Genomic DNA, 26156 nt, shown 5'->3' with positions numbered 1-26156 from the left:
ACTGATTAGTTTATTATTTATATTATAATAAAATTTATAATATAAATAATAAACTAATCAGTAGTAATTTATAATATATTTATAACGTAAATAATAAAACAGACTAGTATCTAAATATGTTTTATGGCAAAAACATTGATCATTTAAAAGCTTCTACATACAGTTAGCAGTCAAGCATCTCCTTATAGTTGCTAACTGTATGTAGAGCCAGGTTATCATTTCTTGATTTACTTCTTTTGTTGAATTAAATGTGCACATCACAGACACTCTAGTTATCTTCTATAGTGTATATGTCATATTTATTACCATAGTAAATGCAATGCTTTTTATATTTTTGTTTATATTTTATGTTATTATTTTACTTCATTTTACACTAGTTATTTCTGTTTATTACAGATGTCCTTCTGGTACTGATGGTAAAAAATGCCAAACATCACCGCAGCGATGCATTGGAAACCCTTGCATGCATGAAGGTCTTTGCTTAGATTATGGTAGTGGTTTGAATTGCTCCTGCCCTGCAGAGTATACAGGCATCGGTTGTGAATATGAATATAACCCATGTGATGATAATGTTTGTGAAAATGGTGCTACCTGTGTGAATGTAGAAGATACATTTGTATGCAATTGTCCATCTGGGTTTACTGGAAAATATTGCGAAGAAGATATACCAGATTGCACACCAAATTCTTGTCCTACTATTGCTACTTGTATTGACTTAACCAATGATTTTTATTGCAAATGTCCATTCAATCTCACTGGTGAAGACTGCAGAAAAAGTAAGTATTTAATATTATAAAATTTTGTAATATAACTTGTAGGAAACCATACAAAACTGCAGCCTAAAGTGCCAAATCTAAAAAATGCTCTCATTTAATCACAAGCTGTGCGTTCTTTTTTGTTGTAGACTTTTAAATCATCATTGAAATACTTTTATTTTTTTATAACACTATAGAGCTAACTATTTGGAAATTGCTCAAGTGCGGAATGTTTGCGATAATTTTTTTTTTCAATTAAAAGGCATCATTCATCACAGAAAATTATGCTTGAAGAATCACAAGATGAAAATATGTTTTATCGATAACTGAATAGCAAAATGCAGGAAAGAATCCTGTAGTGAAAAGAAAGGATTAAATTGATTTGAAGAATTGAAAATCTCCTTCCCTACAGACATAAGGTTCATCTATTTTTGGTATCAGTAGATGACGTTTTATAGAATTTTGTGAACTCCAACTGAATATGAACCACACTACAATTGTAGACTGGAACAATTACATTCGTAAAATGTCTGCCACAACTTTAATTGTTTGCCTGACATTGAAAATCAGTGGCTGTGACAACATTATTGAAGTAGTAGAAAGGCGATTTTGGAATGGACAACTTTGTGCATGTTTTTCCATCACAGTGGGCTTTAGGTGGATTATGCAGAGAATCAAATGAATATTTTTAGTTGCTGTTCCAAACTGATCAGTGAAAACTTTGTATTATGTTATAAAAGAAAATATCACAGAAGGAAGCATTAATTTATACTGATTGCTAGAAAGTATATAAATAGGATGGATTCTGAGATGTCGTCTTTCAACATTTTACAAACAGCCACAAATACAATTTCATGGATCCCAAAAGTGAGTAACATATACAAACCACAAAGCAATGGTACTAAATGGCATAATAAATGCTATCGAGGCACTGCTCCACAGCATCTGGATTCTTAATTTTCTGAATTTATGTGCAGGTGTTTACACACAGAGAGAGAGATAAAAGAAATGAACTTTTCTCAGCAGTGTTGGAAGAGATAAAATAAATGTATGCCTCCCATTTAATTTCAATTATGATTAAGCCTCTTTTTCTTTCTCTCACTCTCTCTTTTTTGTTTTGTTTGTTTGTAATAAAAAATGTAGTATATGAAATTAACCTTTCATCTAAATTGAAATATTATTCTTAAATAAATATTTTCTCTTATGCTTTCTTCCTTGCAATAGGGTTACCATAATTTGGCATCATTTGGCTGTTTTTACGGTCCTGATAGTGGAATCGTACCTAAAATTTCATTGCTGCTACTTAAATAGATTTTAATTAAGCATTCTTAATATAAATATTCTTAAGCAACAGAAATTTATTTCTTATCTTTCTGATAAAGGCCTAATGTGTCTTGCAAAAGGAAAAGTGCATTATTATGTACAAGGTTTCTGGAATCAGTCTCTTTTATGTGTTGCACATTATCCAACAATGCAAAATTTTCAACAGTTTTGAATTAACTGGAAGAAAAGGATATAAATATAAAATTCAAAGTGGCCAAAACTGCATTATAGAGAGATAAAAGAGGAAAAAAATTTAAAATTCATCTGTGATTTTAATTCTGGGGGAATTTATAGCATTTCTCGTCCATGTGAACTAACATAAAACTGAAAAGGGTGTTCAAATTTAGCATAGCCTAATCATACCTCATATGTCTGAAAAGAAGAAATAAATAAATCTTGAATTGCTAATCACATTTGGTCATTTAAGTACAATTTTTACTCTAGTTCTGCAAAAATTATCTGGAAAGCTTCTTCAGGTGGTAACCAGGATTTTCTTCTTCTTTCATATTTGCTCTTTTATACTTACATCAAGTCTTTCACATTTATAAAAATTTACTTTCCTTGGTTAATGTCATTAATTTGAACCCAGTTCTTCATAACACTTTCAAAATTTTCATATCTTAGACCTTTTCATGTTTCATAACAGTTTTCCTTGAAAAATGGCATTACATTTGTTTTCTGCTCGCTTCACATATTGATCTCCCCATGAATTTCAAATTCACCTATAAATAATAAAAAAAAAATATTTTACTTCTGAACAAGAATCTGCATTAGACTCCCATAGAAATTTATAGTGTTTTATTAGATTTTAGTTAAAGGTTGAATTTATTGCTTTCAAGTTATTTCTAATACTTTTTTCAGTGCTTTTGAATTTGTATGAATCTAAGATTGCCTCTTTGCCTAATTTTAATCTGTGAGCTAATTTTATCATATGCAACTATCATAATATGTGTAATTTATCAACAGTTAATGAAATTAATTAATTTATTCTATATGTCATATGCTTTTAATTAGTCCAAAAAAATCCACCTTTGGATAGTAATGCATGCAAAGATATACATTATATTGAGATAAACATACAAAGTTAAGGCTGTATTTCTATAAATATCACTTTGTTTTTAATTTTTTAAGTGTGCTTAATACTTCTTTAATTGTTTATGTATTACTAAGCAGTTTAGCTTTTATATGTCTAATAACTTGTTCCCACACTAGTAAATAACTAATATGTTGTGTCTAATAACTCATCTAACAATTTTAATGTATTTCTGTTTCTGTTTTAGCTGTTAACATTGATTATGATCTCTACATTAATGATGAAAGTCGATCCTCAAGTGTTGCACTTGCTGCTCCTTTCACTTTAAACACAAATAGTTTATCTATTGCTTTGTGGGTACAATACAACAGTCCTAATTCTAAAGGAGTATTTTTCACTTTGTACAGTGTTGAGTAAGTATTTAGCTGTGGTAATTTGATTATTTCATACAATCAATAGTCATATTGTTTTCATTTAATTTTGAAATTTTAGATAGTATGAAGGATTTGTTTGATGTAATTAATTCAAACAAAAGATATTACCTGTCATGACGTGATGACCACGCATGCGCAGTTTAGCCGAACGGCCTGCAACGCCTCTCTCTCATGAGACTTACTAGAGAAGAGTAGTTAGTAGGTAGTAGCGAAGTAACGAAGGAAACGTGCTGTATGTCAGCTTAGATGCAAAATACGAAGTTATACTTGTGTGTTAATCGTTTGTACTTATTATTTTATTTTGTGTCTTAATAAAGTTTTGTGCCGTTTTATGCTACGCTCGCAATACGATACGTCTACGGTAGGAATTAAATACATATCCAGAATCTACACGCCCAAGAAAAAGGATATGACATTACCATATTTGTTCCATTATATGTCATTACTGACTGTAAACTGATCTTAAGAAACTGAAATCAGAATTGGATAAAAAATTATTAATCATGTTGACTGTATTAATGACATCATTTCTAAGCCAAAGAATGTTTTTTGAACCAAGAAAAATTTATTTAAAAAGCAAGTTTGGCTTGTATGATAATTTGCTTGCCAAACTTAGCATGCAAATTCAATATTTGTAATAATACCTTACTTGCTTTCACATTCAATAATAGTATATGGAATCTTCATGTTTAAAGTATAAAAATATAATTTTGAATATTTCATGAGTAGAAAGGAATAAAATATGGAAAATCTTAAACTGGAAATATTCAAAAAGTACTTTAAATAGCTATCCCTTTATCTTATACCTTTTCACCTTCTTAAAAAAAAAAAAAAAAAAAAAAAAATTGCTTTTATTCTAGATGCAAATAAACAGAAAATTTAAGAACATTTCAGTGGTTTTTTTCCCCCATATTAACCCCTTCGCGCCGGGTAGCGCAAACGCGCACTTATCGCGGAGGCCGGTAGTGTCTTACGCGAGCATCTGTCCAGGGCAGGGAGCTTTTTTGCCATTAAGCCTAAATCCATGAAATTTCCGAAGTATCAACGCATTGTTTAATAATGATCTATAGAGTATTTAAACGGCTTATGCTTTATAGATATTTTTATATATGTACTTTAATTACCTTATTTCTTGTTTAAATGCATATTTTACACATTTTATTTTCATTACTCACCATTTTATGACTTTTAACATTATACATCTGAAAACTAAATATATTACTTAAAATTCTCTTTTCGTATGGAAAATTTGAAAACAGGGATCTACACACAGTCCTACGTTACATTCCTTGCACTCCTAATAACTCATTTGCCGTATTGGAGGATTTTTCCGGGAATGTGAACAAACGAAGCATCGTCGTCTCATTTTCTTATCAGTCTCTTCCGAACAAAGTTTTGGAAAATGTCTTTCAGTTAATCTGAGTGGATTTAATGATTCTGCTGATCTTGGTGTGATAATCAGAATCTGTTTCAGAATCAATATCTGAAATATTTTGCATCATTTCTGCTATATCATGCTCTGTTAAGCATTTTCGACGCTTCGATATTGCAATGGTAAAAATAGAAAGAATTTACGTCTAACAAGATCTAATTATTTTCTAAAAACTGAACTGTAAACCGAAATACCCAACGCTTTAGTGAAAATAAAACTTCTCTACTTACAATAAACAACTACCACGTGCGAATTTAAAGAGACGTCATAAATCACGTCATTTGGAAACATTTATTTCCCCTTTTGTTTATATAATCAAAAACACGTGTATGTGAGTCATGCTTCTCTCATTTCGAGTAGAAGGTTTAATGTACATGTATCTGAAACCATATGGACATACAGTGCCATCTTGTGGCAGAAATTATAGTTTTTAAAACGTTCCAGGACACTGGCACAAATACGTGACAGTCGGGGCTGAACGGGAAAACGCTCTGGCACGCCTGCGTGCTGGCTGGGAAGTGAGTGTGTTCGTTGCCGGCACGTAGATGTGACAGTCAGCGCAAAGGGGTTAATGCATTTATTTATTGACAAATTTGCTAATTTTTCCTTTATGTTTAAAATATTTGCACTACTAAAATCATTATTTAGTATATATAATAGATGTATAAATTCATTTTGGATGACTTAAACAAACATTTTTTTTTTTTAAATTTGAGATCATTGCACTAAATTTCAAATTAATGTAATCAGCTGTATGATTTTTAGTAGACTATCTAGGAAATAAAAATTAAATACTTTCAATTGTACTCCATTCATTTAAATTTATATAATCAAGTTGTTTTAATTTATGTATTTCTTCTGCAGATCAGCTCATCTCCCTGTTGGTAAAAGAATTTTGGTTCAGGCTGATGATACTGGAGTTTTAGTATCCCTTTTCCCTAATGTTACCAATGACATATTTTTGAAATATTTGGAAAATGTCCCAATAAATGATGGCCAGTGGCATCACCTTGTTATTATGTGGGATGGAAGGGAAGGCACTATAATGGTTATGATGGATACTGCATTAGCTGGATTCGTTGATCATTATGTGTCTGATATATCTCTGCCAAAATAGTATGTACTTCAATATTTCTTTATTTTTTAATATGATTTATCTTTTTTAATCATTATTGTTGTTGTTATGAATGCATCCTTGAATGTTATAACTTTCCCAATAGAATGAAATAATTTGAGTTACATTTTAAAATTAGGTGCTATAATATATATTTTTGAATTTGAATAGAATAAAAAAACGGAGTTATCTGTGGAAATCTTGTATTGCAATTCACTTGCAATAACTTAGCTATTCATTTATATTTTGAACTTTCCTTAACTTAGCAATTACATAAGTATTAGTTGCTTTTAAAATTTTTAATGTATCTGTAGGCTTTAAGCAAGCACTATAGGAAAGAGGTTTGATTTTATGTTTTGACTGAAACCTGCATTAAAATTAATTTCATAAATAAATGCATTTGAAATTAAGATATTGTGAATCCATTTCATACCCCACCCAAAAAAAAAAAAAAAAAAAAAAAAAAAAAAGATAATCTTATCAGTGAGGAATAGTGATGCACTCTAACACATTGTAGCAAAATTTATAATCAATGTGCTAAAGTTTTGCATTTTTGTGAGGTAACAATGTTCAATTCCAAACTTCTAATTGAGGCTGCTTTTTGAAACTCATTTATTATCCTGTTTGTATGATATTTAATTTCATTATTATCTTTAATAATATTGAAATGCAAAGAATTTTTAAATTATTAACAAATATATATATATTGAAAAAGTAAGAAATTTAGAACCTATTTTACACAAAGACCCAAAGGAAAAGTGAAATTCAATAATAAATTTCAAAATATCTTATAAATGTATAAATATGAATACTTTGAATATGAAAATAATAAATACTTTGCATAATTATGTTATGCACGAAAATACTTATGTTTTTAAATAAAAAAGTTTTGTGATACTATATATATTGTTATATTGAGAAAATAAAAAATAAAGTCATTTAAACATAAAATTTCAAGTAATAATGATCATCTGGCATTTGGATATGCTGCATTCTTACATTTACCAGTTAAATAGTTTATATCATGATTAATGCAGTGACATTCATAATATTCATAGAAATAGCCTTGTGTAGTGAATCCTGTAATGGTTATCATGTCTCTCCACAAAGTACTATGATGAAAAATTGACAGATTGAATTAACTTAGATCAGAGATAGTTTGGGGATGATTTCTGATACCAGCATTCAACTGAAGGGAAGAAGGGAAGAGAAAAGAAAATTTAGAATTAGTTTGTGGATGATTTTACTAGCAGCATTTAACTGAAAAGAGGTGGGAAAAAAATCTCAAGTATTCTAACTAATAGGTTAAGGAATACTGGTTGTTAAGTTGCAGTCTAAGACCAAAGTAGAAAATAAAAACAAAGTAACAATGATAATAAATAAAGCTGCAAAAGGAATATAACTTTTTGTTTAAATAATATATATATGGAAATAAATTCAGTATAGTATATAGTTTTGTTTACAAATGTTATAGGGTTTATTTTTGCTTTTAATTGGCAAAAACTATTATCATGTGTTATTTAAAAAATAAATGTGCTATTTAAATTAGTTTCTCTGTATTTGAGTGAATGAATCTATATTTTCTTCGTTTAGTGATTGGTTTCTATGAATATTTAAAATTTTTAATTATTTATTCAATAAAATGTAGCACATTTTCAAATTTCAGTGCAAAATTTAAACCTGGATAGTATGTAAAGCTAATGCGAAACTTTAGCTAAAACTTGGAATCAATAGAATTTTTTTTTTATTGTTTTCTTTGAAAATAACAAAATGTACTCTGCTTTAATGAAAAAAGTATATTTATTCAGTTAATTATTATTACTCATCAATCAAGGTAAGAAATAAATCACAGTTAAAAATATGACGTAGAAAGTTTATTACATATGCTTAACATGTAATGTATTATAGAGGTTAAATACTTCCAAATGTGTAAATTGCCAGATAGAGATTATTTTATTGTCTTTATGATAATGTCTTTATATCTTTATGACTAATAGAACAGAAATCATCTATTGAAGTAGCTTTCTTTTAGCTAAATGTGTAAAAACTGACATTTGTTTTTGAATGTATGTTACTTCTGTGTTATTAATATATTTTTTGTGTCTAATAAATGATATATTTATAGTGGCTGGGTAAATCTTGGTGCCCCTTTGAATGATGAAAACAAGGCAATTGCTTCTGCTGGCTTCCATGGTCGACTTAGCCGTGTAAACATATGGGATCGAACACTAGATGTAACTACAGAGCTACCTGTCCAGTTCCGAGATTGTAGAAATGCACCAGTGTTGTATAATGGTTTACTGTTAAGGTGGACTGCTTATGATAGGTATGTAGCTTAAATTCGTTATGCATTATTTTATTATTTTGTGTGAATTAAATTTCTGAACTTTTTTGTCTGCAAAAATGACAAAAATTTACATGTTATTCATTCTTATTTATCCTACTATATATAAAATACAGATTATTGTTAAAATGTTTTCTCTGGGTTTCAAATTAAAGTACAATCTACTCTGTGCTTTTATTTCTTGCAAAATTGATATAGTAATTGTTTTAATAGAAACTTATATTTAAAAGCAGGTTTAAAATTAAATTTAAGGAAGTGCATTTAATTTAATTTAGGAGTTACTAACTAAAATTAATTGGTCTGTTTTCATTAGATGAAGAAAAATGCATTGCATTATTCTGAAAATAATTAGTAATAAGTAATATCATTCTTTTATATAAGAATATTATTCATTTTATGCCTTTTTAATTAGGGTTGTTGGCACTGTTGAAAGGCAAAGCCCAGGTATGTGTGGAGAAAGAGTATGCCCAGTTGGCTATACTGGAGATAATTGCCATATTTTACATCAAGATAAGACACCACCTCAACTATTACATTGTCCACCTGATAAATGGGTTATTAGTAACAAAAAGTCTACTTCAATAACTTGGGATGAGCCCAGGTTTACTGACGATTTAAGAGCTGTGAAAATCATGGAAATGAATAATTTGGAATCAGGTACTTCATGCATTTATAAATTTGTTAATTTTTTAGAATAATATGGATTTTTTTTATTCTGTGCACCTTAAAATGATTCAATTTAAATTATTTCCTTTTAGTCCTTTATTAAACAAGTGGAATACTATATAGCAAAATATTTTATACTATAAATTTAATTAAATGCAAAAATTTGTCTCATTCTCAAAAATCTGTTTCTAAATTTTATTTAGTTGCAATATCTATAATATCTTAGCCTAAATTGCTGCTTGTGAAAGATAAAATGGGATGAAATGAATATCCATTCTATAAAAGAAATCAAACAAGTTGCTGGACACAATAATTTTTAAATTATTATGAATTAAAATTTCAGACTAAAAAAAGCTTTTTATTGTGATAAAGAATCTAATGATTTAATTTAAAGACATCATGTATCTCTAAATTTGATAGGATTTTTTTAAGTCTGTGCATTTAAAATTATGTTTAAAGTTTATTTAATATTCTTTTTAAGTAGCTTTTCATTATAAAGTCTAAGGTCTTGCTATAATATTCAGTACTTTTCTGTTAATGGGGAATTACTTAGTGCCAGATATAAATTTTAGCATAAAATCTAACTAGATAGTGCAACATTAACAATGCATAAATGAATGACCATTTTATTAAATCCATAATAAATGCAAAATAGATTTTATCAGACTAATTTCTGATTACACAGGAAGATTAAAGCTGTCAATTTCATTTAATGGTGCTGAAGATATTAGTATCTTTTTATGCAGTCATGCCCAATAAACTCAATGAGGAAGGAATCTAGATGGTGGTGGCAGCACTCTGCTGTTTAGTTTGCCATTTTGTACATGGCATCTCATATTAGTATCAATAATGTTGAAATTGTGGTTTATTGGCAATTAATATGAACAGTGTTCATATCCAGCAGCTGTCAAATGATCCACTTAAGCAGTTTAAAATTTAGGAGAGGAAACTGGAGCTGATGTTCATTCTTCTTCCCCCTTATTTACAAAGATGTTATTTTATGGCTATTCATAAGCTGGGCAATGATGCAATATAAACAGGTTACCACATTTGGTGAATGAAACCCCATTGCCATTATAACCATGCTTTTTATAATTCATACATAAATACTTATGCATAAAATAAAAGTTTTTTTAGTGCCTTATTATTATGCAGTATAATATAATTATAAATTATGAAGCACTGATAAAATTGTTACAATTTGGTTTTCTTTTTAATTCTTCCTTAGTATATTTCTTATTTGTTTCACATACTTATGATCATTCTTAGTGGTTTTTCAGTAAAATATTTTGTTTATTGAAATATGTTTCGAGAAAAAGCCTGTATTAAATAAAATGATGCATGTAAAATAAGTGATATGAAAATGTTAAATATATTACTTTTAAATGGATCTGCATACGCAGCATTATAAAAATGTATTATTCTCTCAAATTTGACAAGTACTTTTGAAATGCTTTGTAATCTGTTGTGAATATACAGCTGTCATATGCAATAATGAGGTTTTCTTCCCTTTGCATTTCTTGTAATGATATAAGAAAACTTTTTATAATTTGTTGGTTGCAGAAATGACTTTGAGCCTTTAAATACTAATAATGATGAAATTAATATATTTGCTGAGAACATTTCATAAGTTGCTGCAAAAAAAATGCTATTATTTGGTTTAAATGTTTTATTTTTTAAAAAATTGCATTAATTTCATATAAAATCCACAAGAAAAGACGGATAAATATTTATTTTTTATATGCATTTTTAGGTCAATCTTTATCGCGTGGAGCTCATGATTTGACATATGTAGCTACAGATGAGGCTGGAAATACTGAAAAATGTAGTTTTCGAATAAATATAATGAGTAAGTCATATAATTTTTTATAATGAGTAAGTATGATGAATAAGTGTTTTATCTCAATATAATGAGTAAGTGTTTTATCTCAGTTGCTATATTTTATTTTGTGTGTTTATTTTGTATCTGATTTATATATATTACAAAGCAAAATTATAAACTGCTTGATGAAACTTCAGTTATCATATGTTTCTTAATGTATTAATATACATTTTTTAGTATTTTGGATATGTATTTAGTACATGTATTCTATATTTTAAGTTTTTTTTTTTTTTTTTTTCCCTCTATTTTGCTCCGTTGTTGCATTGATATGATGGCTGGTAATATGGTCCTTAAGGCTTTATGGATGTTACTTGTACATGGGCTAGACGTTTCTCCTCCTCTGAATAACTGAATGAATGATGGCTAATAGTTCATTTGAAAAAAAAAAAAAAAAACGTTTTGCAAACATGCTTATTTCTTTCTTCTATCATTTCTTTCTTAAATAGCAAGAAATTTAACTTTTTACTTCCTTGTATGAAGTTAAGGAAGTATTGTAATTACGAATGATTCCGGGTACTATATTTCAGCAAAAGACCACTATTAAATGCAATATTTTTTTTCCCATGACATCTGTATGTAAGGACAAAATAAAGGATTCTTTTCTCCCAAACGAATTATAAAACTGATTTAAAATAGATTCAGGAGAGATTTTTTCATGGTGTTTGTACATATGCATGTATCTTGCACAACTCAAAAACAAATAGCCTCAGAAGGTTGAAATTTTGTATGTGGGACTGCTATAACATGTAGATAAGCACCTCCTTTTTTGGTTACAAACGGCCACACCAGAAGTATATAAATGCAGAACAAAGTCCGAAATCCGGACATCCATTATCCGAAATGATCTAAAATCCGAACCTCAAAGCCACAAACTTTTTTTTTCTTTTTTTATTTGTTTGTTTGTACACTTTACGCATGCACATTTAATTTTTCCTTCCATAGTAAAATGTATGGAGATTTTTCACTTAAAAATTCCGATTCTTAATTTCACTTAGGCACTAAATAAAATGCCTCGGATTGTGGAAAAACAAACATGTAAGCATAAATTTATGAGATTAATAATTTGGCTCTGTAGTTGAGTATCTGCTTGGCATACATCTCAAACCAAACATTTACCTATTTTATATCCCTGACGCCAACCTGGCGAGTCATTATTTATTATATATTGCTTTCATCACTGCATGTTTATCAATACATGACAGCTTCAGTAATAACTCATGCAGTGATGTCTAAACTTTTTTTATATTAGTAATTGAATAACAAGAGTATGGCAACCTTTTATGCTAACGTTACGCTTGCTGATGATTATAGATTTTTAAATGCTCTAAGAAATGATGAAATCAACAAAAAAATTCTTTTCATGTGCTAAAAATAGATTTTGTTAATGAAACTCATAGGCCAGAAGATTACATTTAGTGCTCTTTTAATTATGAATAACTGATATGTTATTCACCATAAACCCAGAAGCGGTGGCAGAATATGTTGGCACCGGACAGCAGAATTTAGGGAAGACGAAATTTTTGGAATTTGGGGAAAGACCGAGTGGCAAAATTAAGGGATGAGAAGTTTTTTAGGATTTAGGAAAGCACCTTGGATCCAAAGTTTAGGCATAGTGAAAATTTAGAACTTAGGAAGGCACTTTGTAGCAAAATTTAGAACCTGTAGACACTGAACCAGGCAGTATCTAGCACCGGCCCTAGATAAAGCCTTAAATATATGTGGGAGTTTATTTATTCAGGACTTGAATTAGTTTTAAGCATGTGCAAGAAATAAATGTAGGTATGGTAAATAACTAATGCAATTCAGGCTTCTATTCAGTACGCAGTAGGAGCAAGACAAAATTTAGCTAGACAACTTGGCTTTCGTCACCAAACTTGTGATACCAGCCAATAATGTATAGCAGATGCTATTAAGCTAGGGTGAAATTATCTTTACTGATTCAGAGGCATTTCAGTTAAATGTAGCAGACTGCGCTGTTCCCTAATCTTCTAATTTGTTCCAGCTTATTATTTTTTGTAGATTGTTATTATTACAGTAATTTTATAAAAATTAAGCTTGAACTTTCAATTATGTCGAAAAGAGTTTTCAATTCTGGAGCTGCCTAAGAATCCACAAAACGAAACCATCTTTCAATGCCCATTAAACAAAAAGTGAAATTGCTGCAAAAAATGGATAAAGGCATATCCGTCTCCAAATTATGCAAGGAGTATGCATCCGAAAGTCGACTGTATATGACATAAGAAAAAGGAACTTTTTGAATTTCTTGTAGAAGCAACTTAAACACCTTACATTGAAAGAAATGTTTAATAAAGTAAACAAATAAATATTAAGCTTTTTTTTTTTTTTGTAAATTTTGATTGATACCCTTTAGATCATAATTGTTATTTATTTCATAAATTATGACTTCATATTTTTAATTGTATAATTTCTGCATGCCATCTTACCAGATTTAAATTCATGATCTAATATCTGGAAAAATCTCAAATCCAGAATTGCCAAAGTCCTGACAAGTCCGGATTTCGGACTTTGTACTGTATATATATATCCACTCTGTTACTTGGCTCAGTGAGTTTCTTTATTCTTATATGTTTGTAAATTGTGCATTTTTAGCTCTAAAAATGATTAAATTGTTCTTATCTTTCGGTTAAGGTTTTTATGCCTTTACTTAACCTACCTATTATAATTGTAGAATTATCAACAATTTAAAAGTTGTTTAAGTGTAACTAAGCCTTTTTCGTTTACCATATTTGTTTACATTTGAAACATAGCAGAATAGTGGATTTGTTGCCAATCTAGAGAAACTAAGCTTTGCAATAAATTAACGTCTTCTTTTATTATTGCAAATTAAATTATGCTTAATCCATTCAGAAATTATCAAAATTATTAAATTATCCCATATATTGGCTCAGTATTATAGTGTCTGCAACAAATTAAGTCAGTTTCTACACCTTCTGTGTCTTTATGCCAAGTGAGACCAAAAGTAAACTTTCAGTTTTGTGCACCGAAAAATCTGCCCTCTTGCCTGCTAGCCAAATTGCTTGTTTTTGTGTAGAAACTGTAATTTTTTAATTTGTGTTTTTTTAACTGTTTTAACTGTATTTGGTTTTTATGTTTTTCTATATCTTTCAATTTTTAATATAGATATTTTGAGTTTTTATGTATTTTTGCCTTGTCACAAAATGAGAACTGAATTAATTGAATGAAAAATATATCTCTAATGAAATTTGAGGAAATAAGTTTAAATGAAATGCAGGAAACATTGCATATAATTTAATATTTCGTAAAAGGAAGTCATGTGGTTTACACATCAGATTTTTTTTAATTAATAGAGTAGATTTATTTAACTTTGGTAAAGCAGTACAGTGAAAAATAAGCATCAATCTTACATGCACTGAATCTTGTTAGTTGAAAGCAAAATTATTTATGCAATATTTTTTTCAGTTAATTAGTAAAAAATTGTTCATGAATGTTTGCTGTTAAATTAAGTCACTTTTTAAAATTACAATAACTTCTCTTTTATGTATTTGTCCCCCAAAATGGGAGTAAGATATGAAAACATTAAAACAGGAGTAATTATTAGAAGAAAGGATTAAGTGTTGATAAATATCTACTTCTGGTTGAATGAATTTACTGAAATATACCAATTAATCCTTGTGTCTGTTTATTAAAATATATTGTTGAAACTAATTATTTCTAGTTATTATTTTATTAAAGACACATCCTTTTAACATATGCTTAGATCATTAGTTAAGATGCATAATTTCTTAATAGTTCAATGAATTAAATCTTATTTTGATGGATTAAAATGTAGATAATATTTTTACATACTATTTAAAGATATTTGCATAGATGTTTTATGTCTTTATAAAAAAAAAATTTGTTTGTAAAAAAAATAATAATTTCTACAGGTTGCTGTAATTTTAATGACTGGTCTGTATATGCTTTCTGTTTCTGTTCATTTTCGTATTTCTAAAGAACTGACTGAAAAATATTAAATACTTATGTGATACAAATTTCAAGAATGGAGTTCAGTTAGTTAGACTTTGTTTAGATCGAGTACAGCTATTTCACACCAAAATCATATTTATATATATAATCAATTTGTATATTTCTCCCAAAATATATGGAACATATTGTTCTCAAAGTATGTAATACATATTAATGTACTTTTAGAAATCTTGCTAAAAGTCTGTTATATTAGTGTTTTAAAAGTTTACTTAACTTTTATTTTTGTAATTTACAAAATATTTTATTTTTAGGCGAGTTCTGTACAATCCCCATGCCACCCATAGGAGGCCAACTTGGATGTGCTGATTGGGGACCTGGTGGAAATTTTAAAGTGTGTACTATTACTTGTGATGAAGGTCTTGAATTTTCTGAAAAGATACCAAGATTTTATACTTGTGGTGTTGAAGGATTTTGGCGACCTACTAAGAATCCTAACAAGCCATTTATTTTCCCAGCTTGTGCGCGTAAGTATTAATACTAGGAACAGAATGTCTTACAGGGACTGTTGTATCACTATATTTACTAATTAAAGGCGTATATATCATTAGATTTTCATTTACACAGAGATTATCCTTTTTCTCAATACTTTTAAGTTTGTCTTCAGCTCATGCTTACTGCTTTGGCTATCTTAGATTACATGGAACTACGATTGCCTGCGAACTGACACATAGGTACGGCATGCCCCCCCTTTTTAAGGCATTGTGGTGTGACTGTAGAATTGTGTTTTATGCTAATTTTAGTTGCCTATTTTAATTTGGTGTTGCAACCTCTACCTCATATGTAAATTGTATGTTTCTGATTTCCCTTTTTTACATTTGTACCTTTCGTTTTACCTTTTTTAAATTTTTATTTATTTATTTTTATTTTTAGCATGAGTGTATTTAGATACTTACGCAGTGCAGCAATAATGTATGTCATAAATATAGATCAACTAATGGTATCATTCAAGTAAATTTAGTGACATTATCATTAACCATTAAATTTGCGATTTGTTATGCAAGCTATTTATAGTATAACTGATTAGTTACCAGTCTTGAATTGTATTCTGAATAATTAAATTTAAATGAAATACAGGTATATAAGTATTACACAACCATTGTGGTGCAAGGTAAAAATTACACATAAAAAGAATGATGATTTGTAATCACAAAAAGATTTTTATTACAAACATGCATACTATATATTATTGTTATTATTATGCATATTATAATTAATCCCAACAATCAATCAATAAACCTACTTACAGACAGGTGAAATTCAGCCTCTTTTTTCCCAGTAAAAATTGCATGGTAATTGCTTTAATATTAGATTCAAGCAATCGTCTCTTTCAGTGCTTTTGAGGAAAAGTGCTGTATTCTTGGAGAAATTATACAACAAACTTTTCCTATGCCAAACAAATCTCACTTATTAAAATTTTAAGGTAAAATATATCACAATTTTTATGTAAACACTATTGAAATAAAAAAGAAAAAAAAAAAAAGAAGATGCATTCGCAAATGATGATGTTGCTTGCTAAAACTGAATTATTATTCACATGGTTGCTTGAAGAATTATTATGCAGTTTGTTGGCAAAGTTTGATGCATTTTGAAAACTGGTGGCTTCAACTAAGCTAGCTGCACTGCGTAAGTATCTAAATACACTCATGCTAAAAATAAAAATAAATAAATAAAAATTTAAAAAAGGTAAAACGAAAGGTACAAATGTAAAAAAGGGAAATCAGAAACATACAATTTACATATGAGGTAGAGGTTGCAACACCAAATTAAAATAGGCAACTAAAATTAGCATAAAACACAATTCTACAGTCACACCACAATGCCTTAAAAAGGGGGGGCATGCCGTACCTATGTGTCAGTTCGCAGGCAATCGTAGTTCCATGTAATCTAAGATAGCCAAAGCAGTAAGCATGAGCTGAAGACACCATCTGAATGATGAAATGCACTGGAGGGCTGTCAGGATGTTGCTAGTGTAAGACGATTCGTTGTTGTGACAGAGTTGAATGTGTTTCCTAGTGGCATCAGTAGGCTGTGGAATTGTCACTAAAGGGATCAAAACCCATGTAGAAGACATGGGTCTGGACATCAGAGGATTACCACAATGGCAGACAATCTCCTCTTGTTGCTATGTGCAAGATCACTAACAGTATGACAGCTCCCATTGCATATCTCTGTTGCTGCATGATGGCCCATATCCTACCAAACTGTGTCACATCGACTGCATGAAGGTGGACTGTACACCCGAGGATCTGTGGTTTAGGTTTCTTTGTCCCCATCGCATGTCAGTGTGTGGTTGAATTGGGATCGTGAACATCACAAGACACCAGAGCAGAAGAGCCACATACTCTTTATGGTTGACTCTTGATTTAACATGCAGAAAAACTTCCAAAGAGCAATGATATAACGAGAGCCAGGAACATGCTATCAAGCGCAAAACATTTGTTGGACCATTACAGAAGAGGAGGTTTACTTGTATGGATTGGGATAGCGACAAACAGCTGCACCAACCTCTATGCGATTCCTGGTGCAGTCACAGCCATTCGATATCGCAGACGAAATTTTACACCCTTTTGTGCATCCTTTTATCACTGCAATGGATACTGATGCAATATTTATAGATAACACCTGCACCCATAGAGCTCGAGTGATGCAGAGTTATTTGGAGAGTGAAACCATTCCACATCTGTCATGGCCTTCAAGATCACCGCATCTGAATCCCATACAGCATATGTGATATCCATTAATTTTTTTTTATTTATTTATTCCATGTTTTACCTTTGTTGCTTATTTTTTTAGCAGGGGGATTTTTTATTTAGGGCACTGGCTGAAAATTGTACTAATCTGACTAGCAGAAAATGTCCCTGTTTAAGTCAATATAATTTTTTCTACTATCCAGCAAAATATGTTTTATTCAACATTTTCCAAGAGGAAGAAATTGACATTAATTTTCAAAATGGAACTGAGCAGTATCTAAGAACTGATAAAGATCTTGCTTCTGCAGATATAATAAATGAAGAAGAAAGTTAAAATGTCATAAAAAAATCCTAAATGTGCAAACATTCTGTTACAGATGATAATTATGAATTTGTCATTTTGATTCACAAAGTGATTTTAAAAGCTGAAGATAAATTTCATAGATTTTTTCTAAGAAAAAACTTTGTAACCTTTATGCAGTGTTGAATAAGTTATATGCAATAAAATAGCAAAAGCAAACTACTATTCATGGGTTTTTAATATATTTCAAAACAATCTTTAAATAAGATCTTTTATAGTAAGAGCTGATAACTGTGTTATATAATAGATGTAAAATTTTGTCATTAAATAGATTGTATTAAAGAAAAATTGAATAGGTTATGTTTATCTTCTTTTGGAACTTGTTTTAGATTGTTAGAAGGTCCCCCCCCCCATTGTACTTTAATAACTCAGTATAAATGTTGTTGTTGTTACTTTCCATTGTCATGTTAACATTCTAATTGCTTGAAGAATTAATTAAATAATTGAATAAGTTATATGCAATAATAATATATAATATATATATATATATTTATATATTCATTAACCATATTTGCTCACATATCCCCTCCCCATTTCTCACTTATTTTACCACTTAAAAACTGAGAGGGGAAAAATATGCAGTGCATGTACCATTTCTGAAGAGATAGCTTAAAATGTAAGCATAGCCTATTAAAACCCCCCCGTAAAGACACACTAATATTGTCATAATATATATTTCAAAGTGTTTTGCAATAATGTTCTTTTTACTTGGGCAAAATACTCTCCTATTTGTGTATATATTTTACATTGTTACCATAAATCAAAAGTTTCTAAAGCATATGCTGAATAAACTTAAAGTATGCAAGGAGAGAAATACAGTGGATGGACAAAAATATGGAAACACCTTGTGAAATGCATGTTTGAAAAGAAAGATTAATTTTAATGAAATATTTAGGTGGTGCTGGCGTTTTTGGCTACTGACGCCACCTATACAACTTTGTAAATGTGCTAAACAGTTCAGTTGTTGTCGGAGTACTGTTATGTGAGATTGTCATTGCATTATGTCAGAGTTAACAGACTTCAAACGTGGACAAATTGTTGGAGCACGTATGGTAGGTGCTTCCGTAAGCAAGATAGCCGAGGTGTTTAGTGTTTCAAGAGGTACTGTATCGAAGATTTATTCCGCATATTTGAAAAGCGGAAAAACATCATCTGCTAAATCACAGCGCGGACGAAAGTGTGTCCTGAGTGATCGTGACAGACGATTATTAAGGGCAATTGTGACGAAAAATAAGAAGACCACAGCTGCAAAAGTTACTGCTGAAATGAATGTTGTGTTACCGAACCCTGTGAGTACCAAAACAATTAGAAGGGAGCTTCATAAACAGGGAATTGCTGGCCGTGCTGCAATTGAGAAGCCACTCATCAGTGATGCTAATGCCCGTAACAGGAAAAGGTGGTGTTTAAGTCATAAAGCCTGGACTAGTAATGTGACTGGAGCAGTGGAAGCGAGTAATATGGTCTGACAAGTCTTCTTTCACATTGTTTCCCACTTCTGGCCGAGTTTACGTCTGGAGAACGCCATCTCAAGCCTATAATACAGACTGCTTGTTGCCAAGAGTGAAACATGGCGGGGGTTCTGTTATGGTTTGGGCAGCCATATCGTGGTTCTCTGCTAGCCTCATGATAACTGTGTCAGGGCACATGACTGCCAAGACTTATGTGAACATTTTGGCCGATCAAGTTCATGCCATGGTACAAACTTTGTTCCCCGATGGTGTCTTCCAAGATGACAAAGCCCCTGTTCACACAGCTCACATTGTCCAGGACTGGTTTTCTGAGCACGAGGATGAGTTGTCCCATCTCCCCTGGCCACCACAGTCACCAGACCTGAATATTATCGAACCTTTGTGGACTACATTGGAACGGAAAGTGCGTTCTCATTATCCACCGCCAACATCGTTATCTGAACTTGCCACCGTTTTGCAGGAAGAATGGTATAATATTCCCTTGGCAAACATACAGGAACTGTATTTATCCATTCCGAGAAGACTGCAAGCTGTTTTGGATGCCAATGGATTTCCTACACCATATTAAGCAAAGAAACATGGTTTTTTAAAGGTGTTTCCATATTTTTGTCCAACCCCTGTATGTGAGTAAATATGGTATTTGTTTACTACTTATTTTTACCTCTGTATAATTTTTCTTCTGTGTGTGCTATAATAAATTGTATTTTTTAGGTAAGAAACCTGCTCGTCGTATTTTCCGCATTGCCATGGATTTCCAGTCATCAGTTATTTGTTCAGATTCTGGGAGAAAAATTTTGCATGATCGTATCAAAGATAGCTTGCGCAAAGTAGATGGAGAATGGAATATATGCTTGGATGATGGTCCTGATTCTAACTGTGGAGAAATGAAAGTTATTGTAAAGTGTAGTAAAACACCTCGCGGAAAAAGACAAGTGGACATTAGTGATATATATACCGTGGAAGTTGAATTTCCTGCTAAAGAGTAAGAATTTATTATTCTCTTATAGATATAATGTATTATTAAATAATAGTTAAGTTGAAGGAATAAAAAAGCATAAATGTCATAAAAAGATGTAAGTGAAAGAATAAGTATTTTAGTTCTTGAAACTGGCAGAACAGTAAAAGCCTAGGTATTCAGCATTCTGGTTACCAGAAAGCTGTGTTAACTTAAACCTTTTTAGTAAAATATTAAGCAAATTAGAAGCTTGTAGTAAACGCGTAGGACTTTTTCTAACATCTAAAATGTGAATGCAATGCCTCTCCTTCAGAAATTGTTGATTATCGCCATCACCCACCATTGTATCCATCCTTGGAATTGAGCATTTCTCACAGAAAAAATATAGGCCATTAGTATAGCATGGGAAAACATCCACAGCAACACTGAGTCAGTGTTTATGAGAGCTATTCTCACAGGTATCTTTAACATCAACCATTTTTCCTTCCTTGTACAAAGTAAAAAGAAAGTATTGTAATTGCGAAAAGTTTCAGGCAGCATATTTCAACGAAAATATCCATTTTGACCGCTATCGAATGCAATTTAACGATGTTTTTGCTTGATATCTGTATGTTAGGACAGAATAAAATACTCTTTTCCTTCAAAAAAATTATAAAACTGCTTTAAAATTAATTCTGAAGAGAATTTTTCGTGGCGTCTGTACGAACGTATGTACGTACGTATCTCGCATAACTCAAAAACGAGTAGCCTCAGGACATTGAAATTTTGTATATAGGACTGCTATAACATGTAGATGTGCACCTCGTATTTTGGTTGCAATCGACCGCGCCAAACATATATAAATATATTTATATATATATCAGTTCTGTTACCCGGCTCAGTGATCTCAGTTTCTTTACTCTTATAAGTTTGTAAATTTTCCCTTTTTTGCTTTAAAAATGATTGTATTATATTGTTTTTATCTTCCGGTTAAGGTTTTTATGCCTTTAGTAAATCTGTATGCAATATTTTTAGAATTATCAACAATTTTAAAGTTGTGTAAGTGCCGTTAAGCCTTTTTTTAATGGCGACCATTGATGTTTACATTTGAAACAGGAGACTAGTGGATTTGTTGCCAATTTAGAGAAACTTAGCTTTGCAACAACAAAGATAACGCATTCATTTATTATTACCAATTAAATCATGCTTAATTCTTTCTGGAATTTTTTCGAGTAAATAAGTGTTTAAGATTTACTTCGTAATTTTTAATATAGATATTTTGAGTTTTTATGTATTTTTGCCTTCTCGCAAAGTGAGAACTGAATTAATTAAATGAGAAATACTCAATCGTCTGTGAAAAACTGTTTCTTTTTTGTTTTGTTTGCTTAATTTCTTTTATACATCATTCTAGCTTTATTATAGTATTTGAATAGAACATGTGGCAACGATTAGATAATTCTATTCTTTAAATGATATAAATTTTATGCATTATGAGTTATACTATGAACAAAATATATAAGTTAACTGTTATATAATTATTGGATTATATAACAGTTAACTTAATTTCCGTTATATAATTATTATATAAGTTAACTGTTATATAATTATTAATTCTGTTAAGTGAATCTAGGGCAAGAGTGTCGCTATGGTAAACAAATACTAGAGTGAATTTTAAAGAATGCATTTATTCTATTGTTGTTTATGCGCTGTCGACGAAGTAGATTTAATTCAATTCAATAAGTTTAAATGAAATGCAAGAAAAAATGCGTATAATTTAATATTCCGTACAAGGAAGTCATGTGGTGTACACATCAGATTTTTTAATAACAAAAACTATAGCCAAAGAGTGTAATTTAGCACCAATAATGATTAAGCATGACATTGTAACACAGTCATAAGATCTTTGCCTTGGTTTCATGTAATTGGTTTAATTTTCTTAAGGAGCAATATAAATTAACTGCTGTTCTGCTGTTCATCTGTTTTTCCTTTCATTTTCAAAAAATGAAAAAAATGTTCAGCTTGTTATCAGCAAAAATGCATGCAGTGAAGTGTTTTCAAAATTATGGGGGCCTGTCATTAAGAGAAGTATGTCGTAAGGGCACAATTTGAAAATAGATAAATAATGGCAATGAAACATGTAAAATTATAACAAGCAATTTAACTTGTTATCCATAACTTGTATCTGATGTTAAAATCTTATCTAATTAAATAAAGAACAGTCTGTTCCTTCAACCTTCAGCCAGAATGATTTGCACAAGTTTGGTAGGATCTCTGCAACTCTCATGGTCAACAGGATTTCATAAGCAAATAATTTATAATCTGAGAGCAGAAATTTCTTTTATTCATTTGGCTTTCCTAGCATGAACTGCATTTTTATACTTTCAACTACAGTACAAAGTCCGTAATCCGGTCATCCATTATCCAGAATGATCTATAATCTGGACCTCAAAGCTGCAAACTTTTTTTTGTATGCTTTACGCTTGCGCGTTTCATGTATAACAGACGGTATAAGATAGGCTAAAATTATCTTAACTGATTCTAAGGCATTTCAGTTAATGTTGAAGATTGCACTGTTCCTTAATCTTCTAATTCGATCTGGCTTATTATTTTTTTGCAGACTGTTAGAGCAATTTTATAAAAATTAAGCTTGAGCTTTCGATTATGTCAAAAAGAGTTTCCAATTCTGGAGCTGCCAAAGGATCTGCAAAGCGAAAGCATGTTTTGATGTCCATCAAAAAAAAGTGGAATTGCTGCAAAAAATGGATAAAGGCATATCCGTCTCAAAATTATGTGAGGAGTATGACATTGGAAAGTCAACTGTACATGACATAAGCAAAAAGAAAAAGGAACTTTTTGAATTTTTTCTGGATTTCGACACCCCACTTGCAATGAATAACAGAAAAAGGGTTCGTTAGGCTAAAAGTGACGATCATGACAAAGTGATGATTGAATGGGTCAGACAGCATCGCAGTGAGGGCGTACCATTGGTGGGTCCAATGTTAATGGCTCAAGCGAAAATATTTCATGAAGAAATTAATTTAAACACTGAGTGCACATATTCAACAGGTTGGTTAACCAAATTTAAAAATCGCCATTAAAAATTTCGGGTAAAAAAGCTTCAGCTGATACTGAAACTGCTGAGCAATTTGCAGATGAATTCATTGAACTCAGTGAACAATTATCTCCAGAACAAATTTACAGTGCTGATGAAACTGGTCTTTTCTGGCAATATGTACCATGAAATACCTTGGCAACCTCTACAGAAAAGTCTCCAACTGGTGTCAAAGATTCCAAAATGAGACTAACAATTTTAGCATGCGCAAATGCTGCAAGAACGCACAAGTGCACACCTTTCATAATCAGAAAACATGCACGACCTCGAGCATTTAAAGGAGTTCCCCGTTATATATCACGCAAATAAAAGAGCATGAATGACACAAGTGTTGATGAATGATTGGTTTGAAAATCATTTTATACCCGAGGCTCTGCAATATTTGAAATTGGTTGGTTTACCTGATGACTCAAAAAAAGTCCTGATTGTTGACAACTGTTCGGTGCATACTTCACTTAAAGTTTTAGTGAAAGATAATGTATCTGCATTATTCTTCCCTCCAAAGCGTATGTCTATTATTCAGCCTATGGATATGGGAATAGTGCATGCGCTGAAATGCAAATATAAAGTAGCATTTTTTAAATCTATGTTAAATTTCTTAAACAATGGCAAGACTAAAGACTTTTTGAAATTTTTTAGCATAAAATGTGCTGTGTGTAGCATCAAAAGATCGTGGGAGGATGTGTCTTCAGATACGTTAAAAAATGCTTGCCATAATTTATGGCCAGCTACCATATTTCGTGGTGAGGACGATGAAGATGATAGCCGCAAATTTGAAGGTTTTCGGATATCGCAAACTAAAGGGGAAATTTTCCAGTTATTGGATTTTGTAAAGAAATGTGGAGAAGCGGTAATAAATAAAGATGATATAACAGAAGTTTTTTATTGCGATGACAATGCCCCAATCATCAATCAATTAATGGACGGCGAAATCTGTAGTATGGTTCTAGATCCAGAAAATACCGCTTCCGATAGTGAAGAAAGTGACAGAGTGTTTATTGAAAATGAAAAAATTTCGATTAACAAATTAGTCAGTATTCTAGACACAGCAATTACGGGACTTGAACAGCGGAACTTTGTAACTGAACAAGAAATTATGTCTGTTTATAGAATTAAGGAGAAGATATTAGCACAAAAAACCAAGCAACTTAAACAACTTACATTGAAAGAAATGTTTAATAAAGTAAACAAATAAATATTACGCTTTTTTTTTTTTTTTTTTTTTTTTTTGTTGTTGTTGTTGTTGTTGTTGTTGTAAATTTTGATACTTTTTAGATCATAATTGCTCTTTATTTCAGAAATTACGGTTTCATATTTTTAATTGTATAATATCCGCATGCCATCTTACCAGATTTAAATTGATGATCTATAATCCAGAAAAAACCCTAATCCTGAATCGCCAAAGTCCCAACGTGTCCGGATTATGGATTTTGTACTGTAATGTAAATTTTTATGTATCCTGCATAATATTTCCTAAGCTTTCGGATAGTCAAGCTTTTAATGTATATAATTTAATAAGCTGTTACAGTGTATAGTCCACATAATTTTAATTATCTTCTTGTGAGCATCCCTGGGACCAGTAATTGTTGTCTGCACAACCAAACAAAATATACTGAAGGTGCCACTGAATTAAAGATAGCTAGTCAATAATGAATTGGGCCTCTTCTGGCCTGTATAATGGTTGCCAAATGACAAAGCATAGATTCAATAAGTTTCTGGAAGCATTTTACAGGAATGGCTTGCCAAACATTGGATAGAGCTGTCTATAATTTAGGAAGAATCGCTAGTGTTGTGTGATGAGGTTTCAAACCTTTCTCCAAAACATCCGAAAGATGCTCAGTAGAATTTAAGTTGGGGCTTTTAATTAGCCATTTTATGACAGAGAAGTTAGAAAAATGGTCATCCAACCACACAGTAGCCAACCGAGACCTGTGATAGGTGCAGTTATCTTGCTGGGATACTCCATTTCCGTGTGAATGACAGGACAGCATAAATGGATGGAGATGATCGCCCAGTAACTCTAAGTACCGAATGATATTAAGGGAGGTTGGTACAAGTACCAAAGATCCTAAATAATGCCAAGAGAAAACATCCTAGACCATAATTAAGCCACCATGGCCTTGAATCTGCCATATAGGGTTTCATGACTTCATGAGTCTGATGCTATATTCTCAGCCTCCCGTCAGTATTAATTATTCAGAATCAAGACTCATCACTCCTTGTTACTCATTTCAAGTTCACTAGTGTCTATTCTCTGTATTCTTTTACCCAGGCAAGAAGTGCAGCTCGATGGCATGCATTCAACAAAGGTACAGTCGTGGGTCTATGGTTTCCGAAGCCCATACGGCGAAGCGAGCGTTGCATGATCCTTTTACTGACTGTACGACTGTCACCCTGATTCAGCTGAGTGGTAATCTGAGCTAATGTTTGGCTTTGTTGACTATGTACAATACGGCTGAGCCGTCTCACACCACGTTTGTTCTATGTTAATTGTCCTTTGCAATTTGTGCGATTGCTAGTTCTTTTTCCCTACCATCCGTGTATTCTCGGTATACTCTTGACACTGTCGACCTTGAAAATCCAAGCCTGCTGAGGATTT

General features: G+C 31.1%; 1 protein-coding gene across 1 annotated transcript in view; it reads left to right on the top strand.

The window, feature by feature from the left end:
- The window catches only part of LOC118190575 (uncharacterized), a 216653-nt gene that overhangs the window by 178018 nt on the left and 12479 nt on the right, over positions 1-26156 (top strand). Inside the window, exons 40-47 of the mRNA XM_085820802.1 lie at positions 397-776; positions 3359-3524; positions 5842-6093; positions 8217-8417; positions 8848-9092; positions 10855-10950; positions 15243-15455; positions 20223-20493. Of these exons, the coding sequence (XP_085676928.1) occupies positions 397-776; positions 3359-3524; positions 5842-6093; positions 8217-8417; positions 8848-9092; positions 10855-10950; positions 15243-15455; positions 20223-20493 (1824 nt within the window). The remainder of the gene's footprint in view (positions 1-396; positions 777-3358; positions 3525-5841; positions 6094-8216; positions 8418-8847; positions 9093-10854; positions 10951-15242; positions 15456-20222; positions 20494-26156) is intronic.

The sequence above is a fragment of the Stegodyphus dumicola genome, chromosome 7, assembly GCF_044657685.1.
Source record: "Stegodyphus dumicola isolate Sdum_Otavi_A_Nest chromosome 7, ASM4465768v1".
Lineage (NCBI taxonomy): Eukaryota > Metazoa > Arthropoda > Arachnida > Araneae > Eresidae > Stegodyphus > Stegodyphus dumicola.
Note: the sequence above shows the minus strand (reverse complement) of the source record. Positions and strands in the feature narration are given on the sequence as shown.